The sequence below is a fragment of the Schistocerca nitens genome, chromosome 2, assembly GCF_023898315.1.
Source record: "Schistocerca nitens isolate TAMUIC-IGC-003100 chromosome 2, iqSchNite1.1, whole genome shotgun sequence".
Lineage (NCBI taxonomy): Eukaryota > Metazoa > Arthropoda > Insecta > Orthoptera > Acrididae > Schistocerca > Schistocerca nitens.
In genome coordinates this window covers 86,454,370-86,481,195 of record NC_064615.1, presented here as the reverse complement: position 1 = coordinate 86,481,195, position 26,826 = coordinate 86,454,370, and the positions used below count along the sequence as shown (strand labels likewise).

Here is a 26,826-nt window from a genome sequence, read left to right as displayed (position 1 = left end):
CCATAGTGCTCAGAGCCATTTGAACCATTTTTCGCACACGAGCTATGTGCCGGACACCCATCATGTTGAAGTACATCGCTATTCAGTCATGCAGTGAAACATCTTTTAGTAACATCGGTAGAACATTACGTAGGAAATCAGCATACATTGCAGCATTTAGATTACCATCGATAAAATGGGGACCAATTATCCTTCCTCCCATAGTGCTGCACCATACATTAAGCCGCCAAGGTCGCTGATGTTCCACTTTACCGTTGCCCAATAGTGCATATTATGCCGGTTTACGTTACCGCAGTTGGTGAATGACGCTTTGTCGCTAAATAGAACACGTGCAGAAAATATTTCATGGTCCAGTAATTTCTGTTGTGCCCAGTGGCAGAACTGTACACGACGCTCAAAAAGTCATCGCCAAGCAATTCCTAATGCGTAGAAATATGGTACAGATGCAATCGATGTTGATGTAGCACTCTCAACACCGACGTTTTTCAGATTCCCGATTCTCGCGCTATTTGTCTGCTACTGATGTGCGGATTAGCCGCGACAGCAGCTAAAACACCTACTTGGGAATCATCATTTCTTGCAGGTCGTGGTTGACGTTTCACATGTGGCTGAACACTTCCTGTTTCCTTAAACAACGTAACTATCCGGCGAACGGTCCGGACACTTGGATGACGTCGTCCAGGATACCAAGCAGCATACATACACACTCCAGTTGGGCATATTGATCACAATAGCCACACATCAACATGATATCGACCTTTTCCGCATTTGGTAAACGGTCCATTTTAACACGGGTAATGTATCACGAAGCAAATACCGTCCGCACTGGCAGAATGTTACGTGATACCACGTACATATACGTTTGTGACTGTTACAGCGCCATTTGTCACAAAGCGAGAAAAGTGGTCCAACTAAAACATTCATATTTCTTTAGTACTACACGAATATGTAATAAAAATGGGGGTTCCTATTTTAAAAAACGCAGTTGATATCTGTTTCACCTATGTCAGAGCCATCTAGCGGGCCAACCATAGCGCCATCTGTTTTCCCCGTTCAAGCTAGACGAGTTTAGTTATTTGTAGTTTTTTCATTTGATGCTTATTTCGTGAGATATTTGGCCCGGTCACTATCAATGGACCACCCTGTATAATGGTTTTCTTCCAGTCCTATATAATCGTTTCAGTTTTCCATGTATATGCAGAGAATGCATGAATTATTCTTATGAGAACATCCATTTTTAACATATCTGCAAGTATGCCGTTGTTTCCAGATGCTTTGTTATTTTTTAGTGATTGAATTATCTCTCTGATTTCTTGAGTTGTTGGAAGCTGAGATTGTGGGTCTGGTATATGTCTTTAAAATGCAATCTTTCCACTGGGAAAAACAGTTTCTGCATGTTGTTTTTGTTTTCTGAACGCTTAACGTCTCTTCTCCTTCATCGTTCTTCACTCGAATTTAATGCTTAGACGCTTGTCCATGTTATTTTAAGCACTTTATCTAAAATGATCAAGCTATTTAATGCAATGGTTAAGGCAATGGAAGTGCATTCTTGAGATTTGGGTTTCATTTCCCTCTTGAACATCCGTATATATCAGATTTACGGTTTCCCAAAACTTCTTATTGCTGATGCCGGGATGAGTTATTTTAAAATAACAGAGTCATGTTACACCCTAATTTAAAGTACCTGAATGCAGTCAAGATTTGGAATTACATGAATCAGAAATGATGTTATTACAATTCAGTACTCAAACTACACAGTGGAGTTAATATTCACTTTGCAGTCACACATGATTCTGGATACTATTTTTAACATACAGTGTAGCAATGTCAGTGAGTAAGACTTGGTTACCAGTACGGAGCAGGCCATGGGCAGCTGAAGCAGTAGGAAGACGCGCGACTGCTGGTTGGTGGTCCAGCACAGGGTGTCCTCCAGCTCCAGGCGGGCTACGGCCCACGTCGCCACCACCACCATAGGCGCTCCTGGGAAAAATATCAGCAACAGTCTGTAATAAATCTTCTATACGTCATTCAAACATCGGAACTCCGAGAAGAGCAGAGGGAGGGCAGTGCAGAGATATTTGGACCAATTACACCTATCCTACGATTTGCTTTAACAATCATTGACATCGACTACATCTTCGTTTCCCTAATAGGGACTCATCATTTTGCAGATCAGTCCTAAATAATTAAAGTGGCTTAATAATTTCATTATTCTTGGGAGTCACGGTGTTGTATAATTGTTTAACTCTCAGGCTACGAAATTTTTTTTTGTTTCATTGAGTACCACTTGGGTCATGATGACCCCAAGCAATTTTCACAGGAAAAAATCGCGCTATTTTAAGGAACTAAAATTAAAACATACATTACAGCTGTTCGTTGTAACACTTATCATTCAGTTGTTATAGATGTTAAATCCAAGAAACAAAAAAGAAAAAAAACAAAAAATAAATAAACTGGGGCCGACTGACCCACTGATATTCAGTGGAAAGAAAACATAAATAAATTGTAATTTTTAACAAATATGAAACTGAGCAAAACATGATTGGGTAAATATGAATCAGAGGAAGAAAGTGACATATTTTAAAAATAACAGCTTTGTAAATAAGGGAGAAACACGGGGTGTTCAAAAAGTCTCTCCGTAGTGCCGTATGATTGTTAGCCGCGCGTGCCGAATGCCGCAGTGAATATACCGAAATAAACACAGTGAAATACAAGTTATTAATTTATTGAATATTCATTTTTCCTTACAAATTTTCACATTCAATATTGCAAGTGTCCCCCCTGTTGTTCAATACACAATTCAATTCGTCTAATCATGTTTCCAAACACAAGCTGTAACATCTCTTCTGCAACAAAAGCAGTGAAAGAGGATATTGCAGTTTTCAATTCATCGATGGATTTTGGATGGTTTTTATAGACAGTTGCTTTCGCTGCATCCCTGAAGAAAAAGTCAGGTGGTTTTAGGTCAGGCGATCGTGGAGGCCAAAGTCCCTGTGAAATTATGCGATCACCGAAAACATCAGCAAGCAGTGACATTGAAACGCTAGCTGTATGCGCGGTCGCACCATCTTGTTGAAAATAACCGTTCAGTATTTCACTTAACACAAGTTCTCCTCTGAATGGATACAGAATATCACTGCAGTATCGTTGTGCGTTTATTGTTTCGTTTGAATGAAGAGATGGGACCCACAATCCGACGTCTAGAACTTGCAATCCAAACTCCTATTTTCACAGAATGAAGTGGTTCCTCATGAAAACACAATGGATTTGCAGTACTCCACATACGAGAATTTTGCGAGTTCATGAACCCGGATACATGAAACCACACCTCATCAGTGAAAAACGTTTGATTAAGAATATCACTTCCATTTCGTTGAACGAAATTTCTGAACCATTGACAATAATGCAGTCTCTTGCCACGATCAGTATTTTTCAGTTCTTGCACGACTGTCACTTTGTGTGGGAAAAGTTCTAATTTTTTTCCTTACAGCTTTGTGGGCCGTTCCGACACTGACATCGATTTCCTGGGCGAGTTTTCTTACAGACTTGTTCAGACTTATGGACATTTTATCGGCAATATCGAATAGTTTATCCTCAGACAAAACGCTAGGACGACCACTTCTCGGTGCATCTGTCACTGAACCAGAAGTTCGAAATTTGTTAATCAAATCTCATACCGTATCGCGATGTGGGAGTGTTGTCTCCGTTGTTCGACTAAAAACACGTTCTTCAATGGTTAGCATTTTAACAGTGACAAAAACGAAACAAACGAACAAAAGAAATAAACTTAAACGTTCACGTCAACACGTAACGACACACACCAACGATACTACTGACGCTGGCTGAGATAAACGAAACACTGAAATGTTGGGAAAGTCCACTTGAAGGGAAGTAACCCAGGCAGGCGAACGATCATACGGCACGCGCGGCTAGCAATCATACGGCACCGCGGAGAGACTTTTTGAACACCCCGCACATTTTCAATGATCTTATGGAGTCATATAGACACCAGTGGTACTAGGAAGGTTAAAGGATACCAGTTTAGGCATTTCACTGTCGTTTTCTTTACTTTTGGAAACTATTGGAATTTTGGCTGCAAGTCATTCAGAATTATCCTGCAGTAATCGCATGCACTCTGACAAATTACTATAGGATATTAACGATTCACTGTAAAATAGCTACAGAGACGAGACTGCTATTGTTCCCAAAAGTAAATAAATGAGAAGTGAAATTACGACACATTTATTATTTAGACAGTCAAATTGTCATTTGATGAACGTTTGTCACCATTTTGCGCTGTAACACAGTGGGCTGTCTTGCCTTAAAACAAGAAAATGTCGTTTCCGTGGTTCATAAGCATAAATCTGCTTACATGAAATGCTTGCTCCTGGCTCGAAAAGATACGCTTGCTTTTGGAGTTAATGTTGTGTCGACAAGTGGTGCCGACACAGTGTTTTGAGGGGGCCGAAATGCACGCTATAAGCGCACGAAGGATGGCGTGAAGTCTGAAACAGGAGACGTAATGAATGCTATAAAGAAAAGTACGTAGCTGCGGAAATACTTAACTTTAATCCATCCTTGTGGTACATTGCTCTTGACGATACAAGTGAGACTCTTAAGATACATGCAATGTTACTAATGGCGCCTTGCTAGGTCGTAGCCATTAACTTAGCGGAAGGCTATTCTAACTATCTGCTCTGCAAATGAGCGAGGCTTCGTCAGTGTGCATCGCTAGCGACGTCGTCCGTACAACTGGGGCGAGTGCTAGTCCGTCTCTCGAGACCTGCCGTGTGGTGGCGCTCGGTCTGCGATCACTGACAGTGGCGACACGCGGGTCCGACATGTACTAATGGACCGCGGCCGATTTAAGCTACCGCCTAGCAAGTGTGGTGTCTGGCGGTGAGACCACAGTTAACACCCTAACAAATACACTACCCGCCATTACAATTGCTACACCAAGAAGAAATGCAGATGATAAACGGGTATTCATTGGACAAATTTATTATACTAGAACTGACATCTGACTACACTTTCACGCAATTTGGGTATATACATCCTGAGAAATCAGTACCCAGAACAACCACCTCTGGCCGTAATAACGGTCGTGATACGCCTGGGCATTGACTTGAACTTGGATGGCGCGTACAGGTACAGCTGCCCATGCAGCTTCAACACGATACCACAGATCATCAGGAGTAGTGACTGGCGTATTGTGACGAGCCAGTTGCTCGGCCACCATTGACGAGATTATTCAATTGGTGAGAGATCTGCAGAATGTGCTGGCCACGGAAGCAGTCGAACATTTTCTGTATCCAGAAAAGCCTATACAGGACCTGCAACACGCGGTCGTGCATTATCCTGCTGAAATGTAGGGTTTCGCAGGGATCAAATGAAGGGTAGGGCCACGGTTCGTAACAAATCTGAAATGAAACGTCCTCTGTTCAAAGTGCCGTCAATGCGAACAAGAGGTGACCGAGACATGTAACCAGTGGCACCCCATACCATCACGCCGGGTGATACGCCAGTATGGCGATGACGAATACACGCTTCCAATGTGCGTTCGCCGCGATGTCGCCAAACACGGATGCGACCATCATGATGCTGTAAACAGAACCTTGCCATTCGTACACCCAGGTTCGTCGTTGAGTACACCATCGCAGGCGGTCCTGTCTGTGATGCAGCGTCAAGGGTAACCGCAGCCATCGTCTCCGAGCTAATAGCCCATGCTACTGCAAACGTCGTCGAACAGTTCGTGCAGATGGTTTTTGTCTTGCAAACGTCCGCATCTGTTGACTCAGGGATCGAGACGTGGCTGCACGATCCGTTACAGCCATGCGGATAAGATGCCTGTCGTCTCGACTGCTAGTGATACGAGGCCGTTTGGATACAACACGGCGATCCGTATTACCCTCCTGAACCCACCGATTCCATATTCTGCTAACAGTCATTGGATCTCGACCAACACGAGCAGCAATGTCGCGATACGGTAAACCGCAATCGCGATAGGCTACAATCCGACCTTTATCAAAGTCGGAAACGTGATGGTACGCATTTCTTCTCCTTACACGAGGAATGACAATAACGTTTCACCAGGCAACGCCGGTCAACTGCTGTTTGTGTATGAGAAATAGTTTGGAAACTGTCCTCATGTCAGCACGTTGTAGGTGCCAACCTTGTGTGAATGCTCTGAAAAGCTAATCATTTGCATATCACAGCGTCTTCTTCCTGTCGGTTAAATTTCGCGTCTGTAGTATGTCGTATGTCATCTTCGTGGTGTAGCAATTTTAATGGCCAGTAGTGTAGTTATGTAACTAAATCTCTAATTTACGTGGGATCTTAAATTCGTGATCGTGGAAAGCGTTCGGCTGAAGTTGGTGGCACAGGCAGGCTCGTACAGTGAGACGGTCTGCAGCACTTACCCCAGCCCAGAGCGACGTAGCTGGCGACGCGCCCGGCGTGGGCGGGCAGCGCGAACACCACCAGGTTGTGCAGGTAGAGGCCCTGCGCCAGGATCCACGAGAAGTTGGCCGCGATCGACAGCTGCCACAGGCTCGTCACCAGCTTGCAGCGCCAGTGCTGCCGCAGGACAACACGTGCCACTGGTCAGCTACGGGAAGCACTTCACTGAGGAGCCGTACACATCACTGGACGGCACGTAGCGCTGTGCTACTCCCTTTTCCTTGCTATTTCCCCTTTCTTTTATTATTGTAAAGTGAAACGTAAAGGCCAAAGTGAGACTGTACTATTGTCAGGAGACAGGAAGCAGTTTTAATAACCCTGTAACACTAACCAGTAGTACTGACAAGGGGAGGCCGCCAATTGTGAAATTCAGATTCGATTCATACTGCGCATAATAAAAGCTCATGGCCAGAAGTGTAATGTGGCAAAGCACCAAGATGCACTTCTCAGCCGTTGTCGAGAAAATCGACAGTTAAAAGAAACTGTTGCGGTGAAATACTCTCTACGATTTATAATTTTCTACAGGTCGTGGCGCAGCGCTAAGCGCTCGGGTTCGTAATCCGAAGGTCCATGGATCGAATCTCGCGCCATGCAATTTTTTTTATTATTAGTTTTTTGTAATTCAAATATATATATAAACTATTAATGAATTGTACCGCCTCCATTTTTCCGTTGTTTAACAGGGTGTACCAAAGCTCTCCCGTCCGCACTGATTTTCGACGATATAAGTTGCGCTAGGGACCGCATCTATCTTCTTTCGAAGTTAGCAGGCAACTACGCTGTTACGCGGCGGCTCGTTTCGACCCATTCAACATCTGCCCTTCAAGTGTATCGAGCGAGTAACGGAGTTTATATTTCATACCTGCCACAGCAAATTTGTGTTCATGGGGTCTATTCTAATTCGAACGTTTGACTTACGCTATACGTATTCGTTTCGGAATATCGTTTCTACGTCTTCCGTTAAGTATACGTGGTTAACATTATGAACACAATTAATAACATTTGTGAAATACAACTTTGTTCGCGGAAAACATAATGATGTTCGAAGTCGCCAGTTTTTCCACGACAAACGACTTTCAACAACTTATTATATGCATAATTGTTGCAACTGATTGCCGGGAATTATATATATATATATATATATATATATATATATATATATATATATATATATATTTGAATTACGAAAAAAAACAAATACTAAAAAAAAAAGTTGCATGGCGCGAGATTCGATCCGGCGACCTTCGGATTACCAACCCGAGCGCTTACCGCTGCGCCACGGCGCTGTCGAAAACTATTAATCGTAGAGAGTATTTCACGCCAACGGTTTCTTTTAACTGTCGATTTTCTCGACAACGGCTGAGAAGTGCATCTTGGTGCTTTGCCACATTACACCTCTGGCCATGAGCTTTTATTATGCGCAGTATGAATCGAATCTGAATTTCACAATTGGCGGCCTCCCCTTGTGAGCTGTGTTCATAGTGGAAGTGACAGTTAACAAGTACTTACGGTGCTGTTAGTAAGGAAGACGATGTGTCCGTCTTCATTGTAGGCGACGTCTGATGCGAGACCGACGCCGTCGACGAAGAGCGCGTCCTTGAGCAGCCCCATCAGGGAGCGGAAGATGAACGAGGCGAAGAGGTGCATGTACAGCCGGTACCGCGGGCAGCGCAGCCGCCTGAAACCACCGGTACGGCTGGCTCATAAGCGAGACAAAGACACTTTGCAGTGAGTATTTGCATTTAGCGTTTAGGTGAGCTCACATTACCTCCTCAGTTTATAACTGCATGTCCCTCGGCTGGCATGTTCCGAAATATTGGTCACTGTGGGCTGAGTAAGAAAAATCTAACGTAACAAACCCGCCTGGCTAGCCGCGCGGTCTAACACGGTGCTTCCCGAGTAGGAAGGCGTGCCGGTACCCGGCACGAATCCGCCCGGAGGATTAGTGTCGAGGTCCGCTGTGCCGGCAGATGGTTTTTAAGGCGGTTTTCCATCTTCCTCGGTGAATGCGGGGTGGTTCCCCTTATTCCGCCTCAGTTACACTGTGACGGCGATTGCTGTGCAAACACCATTTCCACGTACGCGTACGCCATAATAACTCTACCACGCCAACATTTAGGGTTACACTTCTGTGGTATGAGAGGTTCCCGTGGGGGCCACTGGGGCCGAACCGCACAATAACCCTGGGTTTGGTGTGGGCGGCGGTGGGGTTTGTGGACTGCTGTGGTCTGTTGTGGGTTGGGAACCACTAAGGGCTACAGCTGGGACGAAGCCCCTCCGTCGTTTCAAGGTCCTCATTTTAATACACACAATACACAATGTAATAAAACTACTCACAAATATATAGGTGACAATGACTCTTCTTCCACAATGAATCTTTCACTCATGAATCTTTCACTCGGTAGTCGAGTGGGCGTTGTTTTGCACTTCCTGGTAGAATAAAGCTGTATGTCAGACTGGCAGTCGAACCCTGAACCTTCCCATTTGTGGACAATGACCAATCTAAGCATGACCAAGCCGCGGTCTCACAACTTTGCATCTCTCAGTAACTCTCTCCTACTTTCCAAGGGAGCTCTTCTGTACACCACGCGGCACTAGTACTATTGGAAGCCGGGGTATTCCGGAAAAATGGTTTAACTGCAGCCCTTGTAATACGAATACATTCAAAAGAAAATATATTTCAGTTTCAAATGTTTCTTCTACACTTTCATTTAATTAGGTATATACTTACTGATAGTAGTGGCCACGAACCTACTATGCTGTCATAGTAGGACGAGAGGTGATACTCCTACGTGGCGCGTCCCAGGTGGCGGATAGGGAAGTCCTCACCGGTTTACTGGCGGACTTGAGTGAAATAAAATAGCTCTCGCGGACCAAACACACCCTCTGCGGTTAACAACCGTAGTTGTAAATCGGAGCTTGCTCCAACTAAGGTTGACAACCTTCGAAAGTCAAAAATGGAAAGGTCTTTTAGGAAAGAAATTCCAGCGTTCTGCTAAAAAAGGCAGGAAAAGGCTACATCGGATTCGGTGGGTAGTCAACTAGAAGACAGCAACGAATCGGAGCGTTTGCAACCATCTCAATGCACACTAAAACACAAAAAGAAGATTAAACATGAACAAATAAATTATATAGCAACACACAACATACACTCACTACTTCAGCCGGAAAACTCAAGGAGCTCATAGATGAACTAAATAAACAAAAAATTTTAATAACAGGGATCCAAGAAATGAGAAACACCACAGAGGACGCATTCGAATCACAAGGATACAGAATTTATAATGGGAAACCAGGACCGAGGGCAATGAAACAATGTCTCCAGTTTGGAACAGGGTTTTTAGTAAACACAAAAATAATAGATTCAGTAACAGATTTCCAAGCAGTATCATCAAGAATTGCGACTCTAAGCTTTAAAACAATGAATAAAACCTATACAATAATAAATGCTCATGCCCCAACAAATGAAAAAAATTGTCTAACAAAAACGAAGGAAGAGGTAGATAAATTTTGGGACCTTCTAGAACAAACTGTGAACAGAGTAAATAAAAAGAATGTAAAAATCTTATTGGGAGATTTCAATGCTCAGTTGGGAAAAGAAAGGAAATATAAAGATATAATTGGAAAATGGAGTCCACATAAATTTACGAACAAAAACGGTCAAAGACTTGTAGAACTCTGCAGATAACGCAACCTTACATCTAAATCAACATACTTTAAGAGGAAGCCAAGTAAACTTAAAACATGGAAACATCCAGACTGGAGGAAGGGCGAGTGGCAGCTAGACCATGTCTGTATGGACAAAAATTTTCATAAGGAGATCCACAATGTTAAAGTACTGAGAGGAGTAGACACAGGCGCAGACCATTATATGGTTAAAATTAAAATCAAATTCACTTAGTTAAAGAAGAGGACCGGAAAAACTAATAAAATAAGAAGGAGGCTTGACCCACATCAGCTAATTAAAAATAACAAGTACCAACAAATAACACAAACCATCAAATTAACACCTGATCTAGAACAACTAGTGCCTAGTCTTAAAAAAGAAGCAGAGAATCTAGCTCCCTTGAACCCACGAAGGAAACATGCATGGTGAACATGAAGATAGACACTATGGTTTAAGTTTCAAACACATAAAACTGAAGAAAATGCCATCAACCTAAAAAATGAAAGAAAAAAATACACACAACATATTAGAAGAATAAAGAATGGATTTCATAAAGATGTTATAAACTCTGTAGACGGTAATTATCATAAAACCAACTCCAGGAACTACTATAAAATCTTTGGGAAACAACCACAACAATATGAGACCCCTACACTAATACTGAAAGATGAAAATGGGAGAATGACACACAGTAACAAGGAAAATGCAGAAATCATGGCAAAAGCATTTAGCAAACTTCTGAATTGTGAGGAACCCAAAGAACTCTTACAAATCAACATAAATACCCCAATAAAAACCAAACCTAACAAACTAGACCCTCCAACTTTACAAGGAGTAGAAAAAATTCTTAAAGAACAAAAAAATTATAAGGCATGTGGAGAAGATCAGGTTTTTGTTGAAATGTGGAAATATGCAAGTGACACAGTCAAGACCTCCTTACACATGGTTCTAACAAAAATTTGGGTAACAGAACAATTTTCCGAACATTGGACCACAGCTATCATCCACCCACTACACAAAAAGGGAGATAAGAGCAACCCAGACAACAACAGAGGAATCTCTCTCCTAGACTGGACATACAAAATTCTATCCAAGATCCTATATGAAAGAATCAAGGAGCAATTAAAAATGGCTCTGAGCACTATGGGACTCAACTGCTGAGGTCATTAGTCCCCTAGAACTTAGAACTACTTAAACCTAACTAACCTAAGGACATCACACACATCCATGCCCGAGGCAGGATTCGAACCTGCGACCGTAGCGGTCTTGCGGTTCCAGACTGCAGCGCCTTTAACCGCACGGCCACTTCGGCCGGCAAGGAGCAATTAGAACAGGAGTTAGGGGAATATCAGGGAGGTTTCAGATCATGGAGAAGCTGTGCAGCGCAGATAGTTTAAAATTGATTATGGCGTACTACAAGAAACGGAACAAACCTCTGGCAATAGCATTTGTAGATTTTAAGAAGGCATATGACTGTCTCCACAGACCTTCAGTATTAAAAATTTTAAGAAATCTAGGACTCCATCCAAAACTAATTAAAATAATACAACTCACTCTAACCAACACCAAATCAAAAGTGAAGTTTAGAGGAGAAATTTCGGAAGTATTCCTCATAAAACCAGGCTTAAGACAAGGTGGCTGCCTATCACCATTACTGTTCAACTGTGCACTGGAACACATAATGAGAGAATGGTAGAAGCACAATCCAAAGATGATAAGAATTGGAAGCGCAAAAGATGATATTAGCTTAAACTGCTTGGGATTCGCTGATGATCTTGCTCTCCTAGCCAACACCGCTCAAAAAGCCAGGCAACAAGTGGAATCACTACAAGAAATAGCAGAGAAAGCAGGCCTTAGAATATCATTTGAAAAAACGGAGATTACGCTAACTGATCCACCACTTGCAAACAAAATTACAATAGGAGAACAGGAAATCAAAATTGTTGATAAATTTAAATATTTAGGTGAAATAATAACATACAATCTAAATGAGAAGCCATCATGGCAGAATAGAATAAAAAAACTGAACTACGCAAATTACATTACCAAAACTACATACAACAAAAAAAGCCTATCTATAGATGCAAAATTAAAACACTATAAAACAGTTACACAACCAGAAATAACGTATGCAGCTGAAAATATCTTCAAAACAACTAATATAGCAGAAAGTGACAGAATACTAAAAATAGAAAGAAGAATAATTAGGACATGTATAAATAAACAGTATAAAATAAATGGACATTGGAGAATAGCATCAAATGAAACAGTATATATGAAAATGGAACCAGTCATGAGCACAATCAGGAAGAAACGCATCTCATTCTTTGGACATCTGATGAGAACTCCAGAAAACAGAATTAGTAAAAAAATAATACAAAAATTGTGGAATAGCAAGAGTGACATTAAATGGATCACAGAAATTAAGGAAGATATAAAAGAACTTCAAATTACAGTAGATGACCTAGAAAACAAGACATAGAAAACCAGAATGCTGCAAGACCCGCAAACCAGACTACAAACGATAATCAATAAAATGAGTACAGGAAGCGTGGTCTCAGATGAAGAAAGAAAGAAAATATCTGAAAGAATGAAGAAATATTGGGCAGACAGAAGAGCAAAACACCTTTCATATAAGAATAGACTCTAATAATTATATTACCTAAATATCATATTAAGTTACTGTTGAACCAAATTGTATCCCTGTGCAACAACTTGTTTACGACTTTGTATTTTTGACTAGAGTGGTCCAATGAAGGCCATAAAATAAATAATAAAGTGGCCTGTTCATTATAGTTTACTGAAAATATTTATCATAAATTCTGTTCGATTAGTGTTACAAACACACAGTGTAAACGTTATAATTAATGATATTTCTATTGGTGACTGAGGACGGAGTACTGAGCAACATTTACACCGCAGTAATTATAGCCATTACAACCTGTATGTTTTTAGACTGGGTAATATCTCCAACAATTTGTGGCAAGAGCAAATCACTATTGCTTCCCTTCCCCTGGACAGCAGGTCAGATGTTAAATTTTGAAGACATCGACGCAAAATTGTTAGTCTATACTGGCAGTCGAACCCAGAACCTTGCCATTCGTGGACAATGAGCAATAGAAGCACGACCCACTCACTTTTAGTGGAGGAGCTACAACAGTGCGGGAACCATCAGCAAGCACAATTGTGATGTGTTTGTCGGATGACTTTTTGACGGAGAGGAAAAACAACCAACACACTGATGTGTATAAATATTAAGGCACGACATACAAAAATATCGGCACTTACACCCATTACCCTCTGTATATTCTTCAATAGGGCGTGAAATATACAACGAAGCGCCGAACAAACTGATACAGGCATGCGTATTCAAATACAGAGATATGTAAACACCCAGAATAAGGCGCTGCCGTCGGCAACGCCTATATAAGACAACTGCCTGGCGCAGTTGTTAAATCTGTTATTGCTGCTACAATGGCTGGGTATCATGATTTAAGTCAGTTTGAACGAGGTGCTACAGTTGGCGCACGTGCAATGGGACACAGTATCGCCGGGGTAGCGATGAAGTGGGGAATTTCCCGTACGATCATTTCATGAGTGTGTCGTGAATATCAGGAATCCGGTAAAACATCAAATCTCAAACATCGCTGATACCGGAAAAAGATACTACAAGAATGGAATCAACGACGACAGAAGGGAATCATTCAGCGTGACGGAAGTGCAATCCTTCCGCAAATTGCTGCAGATTTCATTGCTTGGCCATCAACAAGTCGCAGCGTGCCAACCATTCAACGAAACATCATCGATATGGGCTTTCGGAGCCGAGGACCCACTCGTGTACCCTTGATGCCTGCACGACACAAAGGTTTTAGCCTCGCCTGGGCTGTCAACACTGACACTGGACAGTTGATGACGAGAAACGTTGCCTGGCCGGACGAGTCTCGTTTCAATTTGTGTCGAGCGGATGGTCGCGTACCGGTATGGAGGCAACCTTATAAATCCATGGACCTTGCATGTCAGCAGGGGACTGTTCAAGCTGGTGGACGCTGTGTAATGGTGTGGGGCCTGTACATTTGGAGTATATGGGGGGGGCTGATACATCTAGATACGGGTCTGACAGGTGACACCTACGTAAGCATCCTGTCTGATCATCTGCATCCGTTTATGTCCACTGTGCATTCCGACGGACTTTCGCAATTCCAGCAGGACAATGCTACCCCCCATCCGTCCAGAATTGCTACTGAGTGGCTCCAGAAACATATCTGAACATTATTCAGTATATCTGGGATGCCTTGCAACTCGCAGTTCAGAAGAGATCTCCATACCCTCGTACTCTTACGGATTTATGGACAGCACTGCAGGATTCATGGTGTCAGTTCCTTGCAGCACTATTTCAGACATTAGTCGCTCCATGTCACGTCGTGTTGCGGCACTTCTGCGTGCTGGTGGGCGCTCTACATGATATTAGGCAGGTGTACCAGTTTCTTTGGCTCTTTAGTGTATGTTCTCACACGAAGCAATTGGTGAATGATTATTTTTCATTCCTGCATATGTATTATTCACTAACTTTTCGATCATTGTACTATACCAGCAATGTTTTGAATCATTTGGTACTAGAAAGTTATTGCATGCGATCTTTCTGATCATATCTAAATTCAGAGGTGTTTTACTTGCAGCACATTATTCCAATCGCAACGTCCGAAATTTTCCTTTGTGCGGTTATTAACCTCATCTGTATTACTAGTATTATAATTTTAGAAGCTTTCGAAATGTGGTGCTACAGAAGAATGCTGATGATTAGATGTGTAGATCACACAACTAATGAGGAGCTATTGAATAGGGTTTGGGGAGAAGAGAAGTTTGTGGTGCAACTTGATTAGAAGAAGGGATCGGTTGGTAGGACATGTTCTCAGGCATCAAGGGATCACCAATTTGGTATTGGAGGGCAGCGTGGAGGGTAAGGATCGTAGAGGGAGACCAAGAGATGAATACACTAAGCAGATTCAAAAGGATGTAGGTTGCAGTAGATACTGTGAGATGAAGAGGCTTGCACAGGATAGAGTAGCATGGAGGGCTGAATCAAACCAGTCTCAGGACTGAGGACAACAACAACAACAACAACAACAATTTTATTTACCGAATTCCCGTAATATTTTGGCACGGTTAATTTGCGCATGTGTTTCCGAATTGGAATTATTATAGTACAGACGTTTTAAGTGGGTTAAATAAGCAGCTCAACATACCACGACGTATGCGTCTGAATTAGTGTTCGTAATAACACTGGATAAAACGAACGAACCAAGCTCTATCTGGATGTGATTTTAAATCATTTATGAGGTGGGGAAATACTAGCGACACTTCAACATGAAACTGACTTACTCGAAGATGAATAAGAACACCAGAGTGCTTACTGAATAGTACAAGATATATTAACGTTTGATTTCGTAACAAAAACAAACGATATGCCACAGATAATATTCTACAGCGGTGGTAACGAATGTACTAACGTGAAAAGTTACTTCAGTCTAATTTTTCTTCTCCCTAGCCTTCATCCCGCCTAGTACCGATCCGTTTCTTCAGGATTTGACAAATTTTATTTCATATTTTACCTGTGTGGTAGGAAGCCCTTCATAATGCCACAGTCGTCAAGGTAACCTAAGACAGGGAAATCGTGTACGCCGTTTCTCAGAAGACGGTTGTATTTTTTTTTTTTTTTGTATGTTATCGTAGTTCAACAGTTTGTGTATCGTATGATCTGACGAGGAATTTGTGAATCAGTAGAGCTTTTGCCTAAACGAACGCGGAAAACCGTCTAAAAATTACATTCAAACAATCCCGTGTACCAGCCCACGGTCGGTAATAAGCCAGTCTAATTCACTCATGATCTGGCTCACCTCGCTGTCTCACAAGCTAGCACACTGCGTGTTATGCTGTCTGTCTACTTCGGACTAATGAGGGGGTATAAGCGATAGATGATAATTTCTCCATTGGCAAAAGATTCCAGCAAAGCTCCCTATTCGAATCTCCGGGAGGGGACTACCAAGGGGGAGGTGACCATGAGAAAGAGGTTGAATAACAAATGAAAGGATAACGTCATACGAGCCGGAGCGTGGAATGTCAGAAACTCCAATGTGGCAGGGAAGCTAGACAATTTGAAAATTTAAATCCAAAAGCTCAATTTAGGTATAATAGCGGTCAGGGAACTGATATGGAAAGAAGACAAGGCTTTCCGGTCAGTTGAGTATAAGGTAATTTCAACAGCAACAGAAAATGGTATAACGGGAGCAGGATTCGTTATGAATAGGAAGGTAGGGCAGAGGGTGTGTTACTGTGAACAGTTCAGTGATAGGGTTGTTCTTATCAGAATCGACAGCAAATCAACGGCGACAACTATAGTTCAGGTATACTTGCCTACGTCACAAGCTGAAGATGAGGATGCTGAGAGGGTAATACCGGGAGCTGAAAACCTAATAGTCATGGGGAACTGGAACGCAGTTGTAGGCGAAGGAGTAGAAGAAAAGGTTACTGGAGTATATGGGCTTGAACCAAAGAACGAGAGAGGAGAAAGACTAACTGTGTTCTGTAATAAATTTCAGCAAGTAACAGCGAATACTCTGTTCAAGAATACTTGGAGAAGGCCAGGTGGTACGATAAAATTTCAGTTAGATTACACCATGGTCAGACAGAGATTCCGGAATCAGATATTGGATTGTAAGATATAGCCAGGAGCAGATATAGGCCCAGATCATAATATAGTAGTGATAAAGAGTAGGCTGAAGTTTAAGACATTAGAAAGATTCAGTACGCAAAGAAGTGGGATACGGAAATACTAAGGAATGATGAGATACACTTGAAGTTCTCTAAGGCTATAGATACAGCAATGAGGCAGTACAGTTGAAGAGAAATGGACATCTCTAAAAAGAGTAATAACAGAAACTGGAAATTAAAACATAGGTACGAAGAAGGTAACTACGAAGAAACAATGGGTAATAGAAAAACTACTGCAGTTGATAGACGGAAGGAGGAAGTGCAAAAATGTTCCGGGAAACTAAGGTGATGTGTCGGCAGCTGGGCCAACACCTTGTAGATAGAGGTGGCTTAAAGGGCACGCGAGACTAACGCAGACGGACGTGAAGTACTGGAACAGGATACGTAATTAATGCTATGAAGAAAAGAACGGAGCTTCTCATATACTTATCTTTAAGGTCTTCTTGTACATCTCTATGGTGAACACAAGTGAGACTCTAATTACAATCACTGTAAGGCTAATGGCGCCTTGCCAGTTCGTAGCCATTAACTTAGCTGAAGGCTATTCTGTCTCTCGGCTAATGAGAGAGAAAGGCTTCGTACGTCTAGTCGCTAGCACTGTCGTCCGTACAACTGGGCTGAGTTCGAGTCAGTCTCTCGAGACCTGCCTTGTGGTGGCGCTAGGTTTGCGATCACACAGTGGCGACACGCGGGTCCGACATGTACTACAGGACCGCGGCCGATTTAAGCTACCACCTAGTACGTGTGGTGTCTGGCTGTGACACCACATAAGGAATACAAAAATACAAGACGCTGAGGAAGGAAATAAATAATAAGTGCGGGGAAGCCAAGACAAAATGCCTACATGAAAAATGTGAAGGAATCGAAAAAGAAATTGCTGTCGCAAAGACTGTCTCAGCATATAGGAAAGTCAAAACAATCCTCGGGGAAATTATAAGCAAGGGTGGTAACATTAAGAGTGCCACTGAATTCCGCTATTAAATACAAAGGAAAAAGCGGGTAGGGGGAAAGAGTACATTAAAGGCCTCTGTGTGGGGGAAGATTTGTCTGATGTGATAGAGGAAGAAAGAGCAGTCGATTTAGAAGAGATAGGGGATCCAGTATTAGAATCAGAATTTAAAAAGAGATTTGGAGGCCTTAAGATCAAATAAGACAGAAGGAGTAGATAACATTCCATCAGAATTTCTAATATCATTGAGTGACGTGGCAAGAAAACGACTTTTCACGTTGGTGTGTGGAATGTATGAGACTGGTGACATACCATCTGACTTTCCGAAAAACATCAACAGAATTCCGAAGGGGGCAAGAGTTGACAAGTGCGGGAATTATCGAACAATCGACTTAACAGCTCATGCATCGAAGCTGCTGACAAGAATGAAAAAGAAAATTGTGGATGTGTTAGATGACGATCAGTTTGGCTTTATGAAAGATAAAGGCACCAAAGATGAAATTGTGACGTTGCAGTTGATAATGGAAACAAGACTAAAGAGAAGTCAAGACATGTTCATAAGATTTGTCCATCTTAAAAAACCGTAGACAGTGTAAAATGGTACAAGATGTTCGACATTAAGAGAAAAGTAGGGATAAGCTATAGGAAGGGACGGGTAATATACTATATGTACAAAAGCCAAGAGGGATTAATAAGAATGAATGTCGACCAAGGATGAAGTGCTCCGATAAAAAGGCTACAAGACAGGGATGTAGTCTTTCGCACATCTGTTCAATCTGTACATAGAAGAAGCAATGATGGAAATATATTAACGATTCCGAGCGAGATTGAAATTCAAGGTGTAACTATATCAATGATAAGATTCACTGATGACATAGCTATCCTGAGGGAAAGTGAAGAAGAATTACGTGATCGGCTGAATGGAATGAACACTCTACTGAGTACAGAATATGGAGTAAGAGTAAGTCGACGAAAGACGAATGTAATGAGAAGTAGCAGAAATGAGAACAGCTGGAGAGTTAATATCGGCACTGATAATCACGCAGTAGATGAAGTTAAGGAATTCTACTACCTAGGCAGCAAAACAAGCAATGACAGTCGGAGCAGGGGGGGAGTTGACATCAAAAGCAGACTAGCACTGGTAAGAAGGGAATTCCTGGCAATGAGAAGTCCACTTAATTTGAGGAAGAAATTGGAGCACAGCATTGTATGATAGTGAAACATGGACTGTGGGAAAACAGGATCAGAAGAGAATCGAAGCATTTGAGATGCAGTGCTGCGGGCGAATGTTGAAAATTAGGTGGACTGATAAGGTAAGGAATGAGGAGAGTGTGGAAAAAAGTGATAAGGAGAAGGGACAGGATGGCAGGACATCTGTTAAGACACCAGGGAATAACTCACAAGCTACTGGAGGGAGCTGTAGCGGGAAAAATCTGTAGAGGAAGACAGAGATTGCAGTGCATCCAGAAAATAATTGAGGACGTATGTTGCAAATGGTACTCTGAGATCAAGAGATTGGCGTAGGAGAGGAATATGTCGCGGGCCGCAGCAAACCAGTCAGAAGACTGATGATCCTAAAAAAGAAAAAAAAAGTGATTCCACAATGCAATGTCTCAGTGCTATTGTGGCAGATATGTGACAGTCCACAGGAAACATTCAGAAAGATGATCATAATAGTCCTCACTTTTCTAATAACACTGATAGGCCTACAATCGAAATTACTCTGAGCAGTACATTAACATAGATCGATTCGCAATATTGTTGAAATTCTGTGTCTTGATTCCATTATGTGTATATATACTTTATTTTGTAAGATCCCATTTCATTAATGTGGTATTAAATCAGAATTAAATTATTCGTACGAACTGTTTCCATCATACTTACTAACACTGAAGACAGTTATTCAGCAAATAAAACCGGAAGCGACTGTGTAATTTTAAGTTACGTAAGGACATGGACATCTCTAAAAAAGATAATCACAGAAGTTGAAAAGAAAAACAGAGGTCCATAGAGGTACATCGAAGGTGAATGAAGTGAAACAAAAATTAAAAAAAATAAAAAAATTGCTTCTGTTGACGAAAGAGGGAAGTACAAAAATGTTCAGAAAATGTCCTCAATATCCCGCAATACTAGTCACAGAAATGAAATAAACAGGAAGTGCAGCGTCCTAAGGCGAAATGGCCACGGGCAAAATGTGAAGAAATAGAACAATAAATGATTGTTGGAAAGACTGACTCAGCGTTTGCGAAAATCAAAACCGCCATCGTTCAAATCAAAAGCAAGAGCGGTACCATTAAGAGTGCAACGGGAATTCCACAGCTAAATGCAGAAGACGGAGCCGATAGGTGGAAAGAGTACCCTTAAGGCCTCTAAGAGGAAGAGGAATTGTCTCTTATCGTGGTACGAGAAGAAAAAGGAGTCGATTTAGAAGATATAGGGAATCCAGTATTAGAGTCAGAATTTAAGAGAAGTTTGGAGGACGTAAGATCAAATAATGCAGAAGGGGTGGATAACATTCCATCAGAATTTCTAAAATCACTGTGGGGAAGCGGCAAGAAAACGACTATTCATATTGGTATGTAGAACGTATTTCACTGGCGATATACTGTCAGACTTTCGGAGAAACATCATCCAGACAATTCCAAAGACTGTAAGATCGAACAAGTGCGAGAATTATCGCGAAGTCAACTTAAGTGCTCAAGCACCCACTTTGTTGACAAGAATATTGCACAGAAGAACGGAAAAGACAGTTTGGGATTTGTTAGATGACGATCAGTTTGGTTTTATGAAAGATAAGGCAAAAGAAAGGCAGTTCTGACGTTGCGTTTGATGATGAAAGCAGGAGTGAAGAAAAATCTAGTCACGTTCATAGGATTTGTCTACATGGAAAAAGCTTTCGACAGTGTAACATTTTCGTAATATGTTCGAAATATTGAGAAAAAAACAGGGATAAGATATAGGAAAAGGAGGGTAACATAGAATATGTGCAAGAAGCAAGAGAGAACAATAAGTGTGACAAAGCAGGAACGAAGTGTTCGGATTGAAAAATTGTAAAACAGAGATGTAATCTTTTACTCTGTACATGGAGAAAGGATGACCGGAGTTAAAGAAAGGTTCAAAAGTCGGAGTAATATTCAAGGTGGAAGTATATCAATGATAAGATTCTCTGACGACATTGCTATCCCCATTGAAAGCGACGAAAATTTACGCGAACTTTTGAATGGAATGCAAAATTTAATGTGTACAGAATACGGATGGAAAGTAAATAGAAGAAAGACGAAAGCAGTGAGGAGGAGGAGCAGTGAGAACAGCAAGAAACTTAACATCGTAATTGGTGATCCCGAAGTAACTGAATTTAAGGAAGGATTTCTGCTACCTTGGCAATAAAATAACATAAGACGTAAGGAGCAAGTACGATATAAAAAGCAGACAATCACAGGCAAAGAGAAATCTACTTGTATCAAATACAGGCTTTAATTCGAGGAAGAAATTTCTGAGAATGTATGTTTGGGCCACGGCATTGTATGGTAGTGAAACATGGACTATGGGAACACCCGAACAGAATCGAAGCATTTGCGATTTAGCGCTACTGGTTCAAATGGCTCTGAGCACTATGGGACTTAACTTCTCAGGTCATCAGTCCCCTAGAACTTAGAACTACTTCAGCCTACGTAACCTAAGGACATCACACACATCCATGCCCGAGGCAGGATTCGAACCTGCGACCGTAGCGGTCGCGCGGTTCCAGCCTGTAGCGCCTAGAACCGCTTGGCCACTCCGGCCGGCGGCGCTACAGGAGAATGTTGAAATTACGTAGATGGACTGATCAGTAAGGAATTAGGAGGTTCTCCGCAGAACTGTCTAGGAAAGAAATATATAGAACATTCTCGGGTGACTAAATACCACGAAAAGACGAAAGGTTTGCCACAGTTACTAATTACAAAAGCAGTCTTAATGCAGTGATTATCATTCTTGACCTAGAGTTCATACAGCACAGACTACGTAATGCGGTGAAGCACATGGCAAGATTAAAAGGGCATCTGATATTCAGTAATGAGGATGCCATTTTAATAAAATGCGAGGTGCACAATGGTTGGAAAATTAAAGACAACACTTATTCATCGGCGTACAACATTACAAAAATCACGACCTCTTCGATATCCGCTATGAATGTTTGCATACCTGTTTCATTTAAATGTACAGTAATTGTTACTGCTGTGAAGACACTATGATAACATTTACCTTGAGTTTAAATAAACTATATACAACAAATATTGAGACTAGCTATGTAAGAAGTAATTTTTGTAATTTAATGATTTGAGAAGATGGTATGTTGAGTCTCCTGAACGTTTTATGTTAGACTGAGTATCACATGCCACTTCAGTCTTGCCATGTTCTTCGCCGCAAAACATCTGTGCGCTGTACGTATTCTAGGTTTTTGTAATTACTAACTGTGCCTCGTTTCCGTCTTTCTCATGGTGTAGCCGGCCACTGTGGCCGAGTGGTTCTAGGCGCTTCAGTCTGGAACCATGCTGCTGCTGCGGTCGCAGGTTCGAATCCTGCCTCGGGCATGGATGTGTGTGATGTCCTTAGGTTAGTTAGGTTTAAGAAGTTCTAAGTCTAAGGGTCTGATGACCTCAGATGTTAGGTTCCATAGTGCTCAGAGCCACTTCAACCATTTTATTTCTCATGGTATAGAGATAGAAAACTGAAACTCTGCCCGAACAGGCCATGAAGGCCCAACGGTACCGACCGGCCGCCGTGTTATCTTCAGATCACAGGCGTCACTGGAGGGGCACGTGGTCATCACACCGCTCTCTCTGCCGTACGTCAGTTTACGAGACCCGATGGTATATAGACACCTGAGGACATTCCGTCTGTGACTGAAACTGGTTATTTAGTAATGTAACAATACGAATGCTGCAAATAATGATGTTTCAAAAACTCCCAGAAGCAGCAAAACATTCTACCCTCGAAACAATATACATACTTTTGATTTTAATGATAAAATATTGTTATTGGCTCGCAGCCCAGTTGCACAAAACTTTTCCCATAACCGCTTACGGGGTTTAGAGCGTTTTGAAATGTTCACAAGTGAACAACAGAATCCGTCCGCCACTTGGAGTACGCCAGATACAGTTGGAGTACGCCAGATACACTTGGAGTACGCCAGATACAGTTGGAGTACGCGCGCGACGCCAGACCCCTGCCCTCACTCCCCCTGGCTCACCTGGTGGCGGACAGCGCCCCCACGGCAATGAGAAGCGCTACCAGCGAGACGGCGTACCCCGCCTGCGAGGCCGACTTCACCAGGGGCAGCCAGCGCTGCAACACACAACACACCACACAGGACGGTTCATCAGGCTATCTGAGATAGGTTATCAGTTCCAGTATCAAACAACTTAAGACACTTTCACAGAAAAAGCTCTGCAGCGACAACTTTTGGTTAGAAAATGCCATTTATTTTGCTAAGCTTTTTATTTTGTTAGATAGTTGTTTACTCTTCCATTGATAATTTATCACATGTCACACAAATCACAGTTTTTTTTTTAAATGTACTGATTTCAGCATGCAGTAGGATAATTGGGGAGAAGAGAAATTTGTGGCACAACTTGACTAGAAGAAGGGATCGGTTGGTAGGACACATTCTGAAGCATCAAGCATTTAGTATTGGAGGGTAGCGCGGATGGTAAAAATCGTAGAGGGAGACCAAGAGATGAATACGCTAAACAGATTCAGAAGGATGTAGGTTGCAGTAGGTACTGGGAGATGAAGAAGCTTGCACAGGATAGAGTAGCATGGAGAGCTGCACAAACCAGTCTCTGGACTGAAGACCACACACACAACGTGATGCACTGCACACACACACACACACACACACACACACACACACATACGCATACATACATACATAAACGTGCGCAGTCACTCCCATACGCTATCTGTTATGGAGTTAGTCACTGCTTGATATCGGTTACATTGATAGTTCAGTATTAACACTACGTGACTGCTACGAAGAACTGAGTCATAAAGCAGTTGTCAGAATTTTTTGACTATCAGACGTCGAATGCCATGAGATTTTTTTATTGGGTACTACAGTATGCTGCATATCTCGTAAAATTGACAAAACCATTCACTAATATCCTGAAATATTCTCTCACACAATTAACCGACGAATTCACCGAAAAGTATTCAATTTTCTTACAGAAATATGAATACCTCTATGTACAGTAATATATACACTATGTGATCAAAAGTATCCTAACACCCCAGAAACAGACGTTTTGCATATTGGGTGCATTGTGCTGCCACCTACTGCTAGGTACTCCATATCAGCGACCTCAGTAGTCATTAGACATCGTGAGAGAGCGGAATGGGGAGCTCAATGGATCACACGGACTTCGAACGAGGTGAGGTGATTGGGTGTCACTTGAGTCATACGTCTATAGACGAGATTTCCACATTTCTAAACATCCCCAGGTCCACTGCTTCCGATGTGATAGTGAAGTGGAAACGTGAAGGGGCACGTCACAAAAGCGTTCAGGCCGACCTCGTCTATTGACTGACAGAGACCGCCGACAGTAGAAGAGAGTCGTAATGTGTAATAGGCAGACTTATATCCAGACCATCACACAGGAATTCCAAACTGCATCAGGATCCACTGCAAGTACTATGACAGTTAAACGGGAGGTGAGAATGCTTGGATTTTATGGTCGAGCGGCTGCTCATAAGCGACACATCACGCCGGTAAATGCCAAACGGCGCCTCGCTTGGTGTAAGGAGCGTAAACATTGGACGTTGAACAGTGGAGAAACGTTGTGTGGAGTGACGAATCACTGTACACAATATGGCGATCCGATGACAGAGTGTGGATACGGCCAATGCCCAGTGAACGTCATCTGCCAGCGTGTGTAGTGCCGACAGTACAATTCGGTGGCGGTGGCGTTATGGTGTGATCGTGTTTTTCATGGAGGGCCTTGCATCCCTTGTTTTGCTTGGCACTATCACAGTACAGGCCTACATTGATGTTTTAAGTACCTTCTTGATTTCCACTGTTGAAGAGCAATTCGGGGATGGCGATTGCATCTTTCAATACGATGAGGCACGTGTTCATAAAGCACTGCCTGTGGCGGAGCAGTTACACAACAATAACATCCGTGTAATGAACTGGCCTGCACAGAGTCCTGACTTGAATCCTATAGAACACCGTTGGGATGTTTTGGAACGCCGCCTTTGTGCTAGGCCTCATCGACCGACACCGATACCTCTCCTCAGTGCAGCAATCCGTGAAGAATGGGCTGCCATTCCCCAAGAAACCTTCCAGCACATAATTGAACATATGCCTGGAGTGGAAGCTGCCATCAAGGCTATGGGTGGGCTGTCACCATACTGAATTCCAGTATTACCGATGAATGGCGCCACTAACTTGTTCAGCGAAGGGTTCGGATACTTTTGATCACATAGTGTATTGTTCTAGGTGCAAGACCGTGTCTGGCATGTCTGCAGTCTATGGCCGCCCATCTTTATGTGCGCTTTGAGTTTCTTCAGCTCAACTGGACCTGTTTTCTTTCTTACTCAGAACCACGAACTACCGACACTTGCTTATATGGAGATGTGGTGCGTATGTGTCGTTACGACCTCAAGTTATTTCCATCCCTTACTCATCACAAGGGAATATATTGTTATCTTATGAGATAGTATCGCGTCACGCACCAGGTTGCAATAGAAGACACCATCACTTTCGTCGTTATTATCTTGTATGTTACTTAAGTTCCAGAAAATGCATATATATAGTTCCGTGCCATAGTGGAGAGAGAAAAATATAAACTCACGAAATATCGGATTACATTGTCACTAGATTCGTTATTTTCGGATAGATAAAACACAGAAATTTGTTCTTAACAGAATGAATCATTCAATGTGGCACTAAATTCGGGAATATCTCTAAGCTGTGTTAGGACATTATACATTCCAGGCGAGACCAGGGCAAGTTATTATACGGGGCAGCTCTTTACATGCGGATACTAATTAAACAGTGGTAACAATGCAAATTCCTCCCAATCGATGGTAGCACCTGATAGTACATTTCTCCTGCTGGTCGCTGGAGTATTAGAGGGACGTTTCTCCACTTGTTTGTAATTTTCCCTTCTCCAAGTTATTTTTAGCACCAATGTAGCCTTCTGTATTTAAGTGGAAGTGTTGTATCATATGGGAGTCTTAACTTCAGGTGGATGATAAAATGTTTAAAATACCCCTGCTATTGAAAATTGATACTTGTCTGTGACAGAATGTGGAAATGGCAATTATGTGGCAGTTTGTTACAGTTTGATTGGGGATAGTTGCTATAGGCTATGTTATGTGAAGTTTCTTATTATGTATTCCCATGTGAAGACAACTTGAGAAATTAGGAATTGAAGGCAAACAGAGAAACATATAGTTAATCAGCAGCAAAAGGGTAAGTCAGTTTACCAGTAATCTGTAAAAACTGAATAGACTTTTCTGTAATATTTGTAATATATTAAATGAAAGAAGGATAAAAATAGGTAATACCAAACTGCACCACTTTTGATCAACGCTTAACCGGTTTTACTGTATGTAATATATTACCCCACCTACTGAGAGGCTAATGGCACGGAAAAGAATTAGATACAAGAAATGCTACCAAATTTACGTATGTTAGATGGATCCTTTGGCTCTCTCTCTTTTTACTTTCAAAAACATCAAAAGGACGCATTACACAACTCTTTCTCAGTTAACTGCCTCCCATTCAGCAATTTTAAACATCCCGGTGGCAGCTATCATGTACTTATTCAAAAGAGATGGTGGCGACGTAATGTAACCACTTAACAATCGGCCAAGCTAGACCCTCACAAAATTCAGCTGACGCAGAAGATATGCCTCACAATGTAGGATGCTTCCATCAATAACCCAACTGTGCTCTTTTCCGTTCATATCATATATCCAACATGTCTTCTGCTAGAAT

General features: G+C 42.0%; 1 protein-coding gene across 1 annotated transcript in view; it reads right to left on the bottom strand.

Annotated features, from left to right (window-relative positions):
* The window catches only part of LOC126234847 (secretin receptor-like), a 163,673-nt gene that overhangs the window by 45,689 nt on the left and 91,158 nt on the right, over positions 1–26,826 (bottom strand). Inside the window, exons 5-8 of the mRNA XM_049943588.1 lie at positions 23,074–23,168; positions 7,969–8,137; positions 6,420–6,576; positions 1,850–1,980 (exon numbers count right to left, since the gene is read on the bottom strand). Coding sequence (XP_049799545.1) covers positions 1,850–1,980; positions 6,420–6,576; positions 7,969–8,137; positions 23,074–23,168 — 552 coding nt within the window. The remainder of the gene's footprint in view (positions 1–1,849; positions 1,981–6,419; positions 6,577–7,968; positions 8,138–23,073; positions 23,169–26,826) is intronic.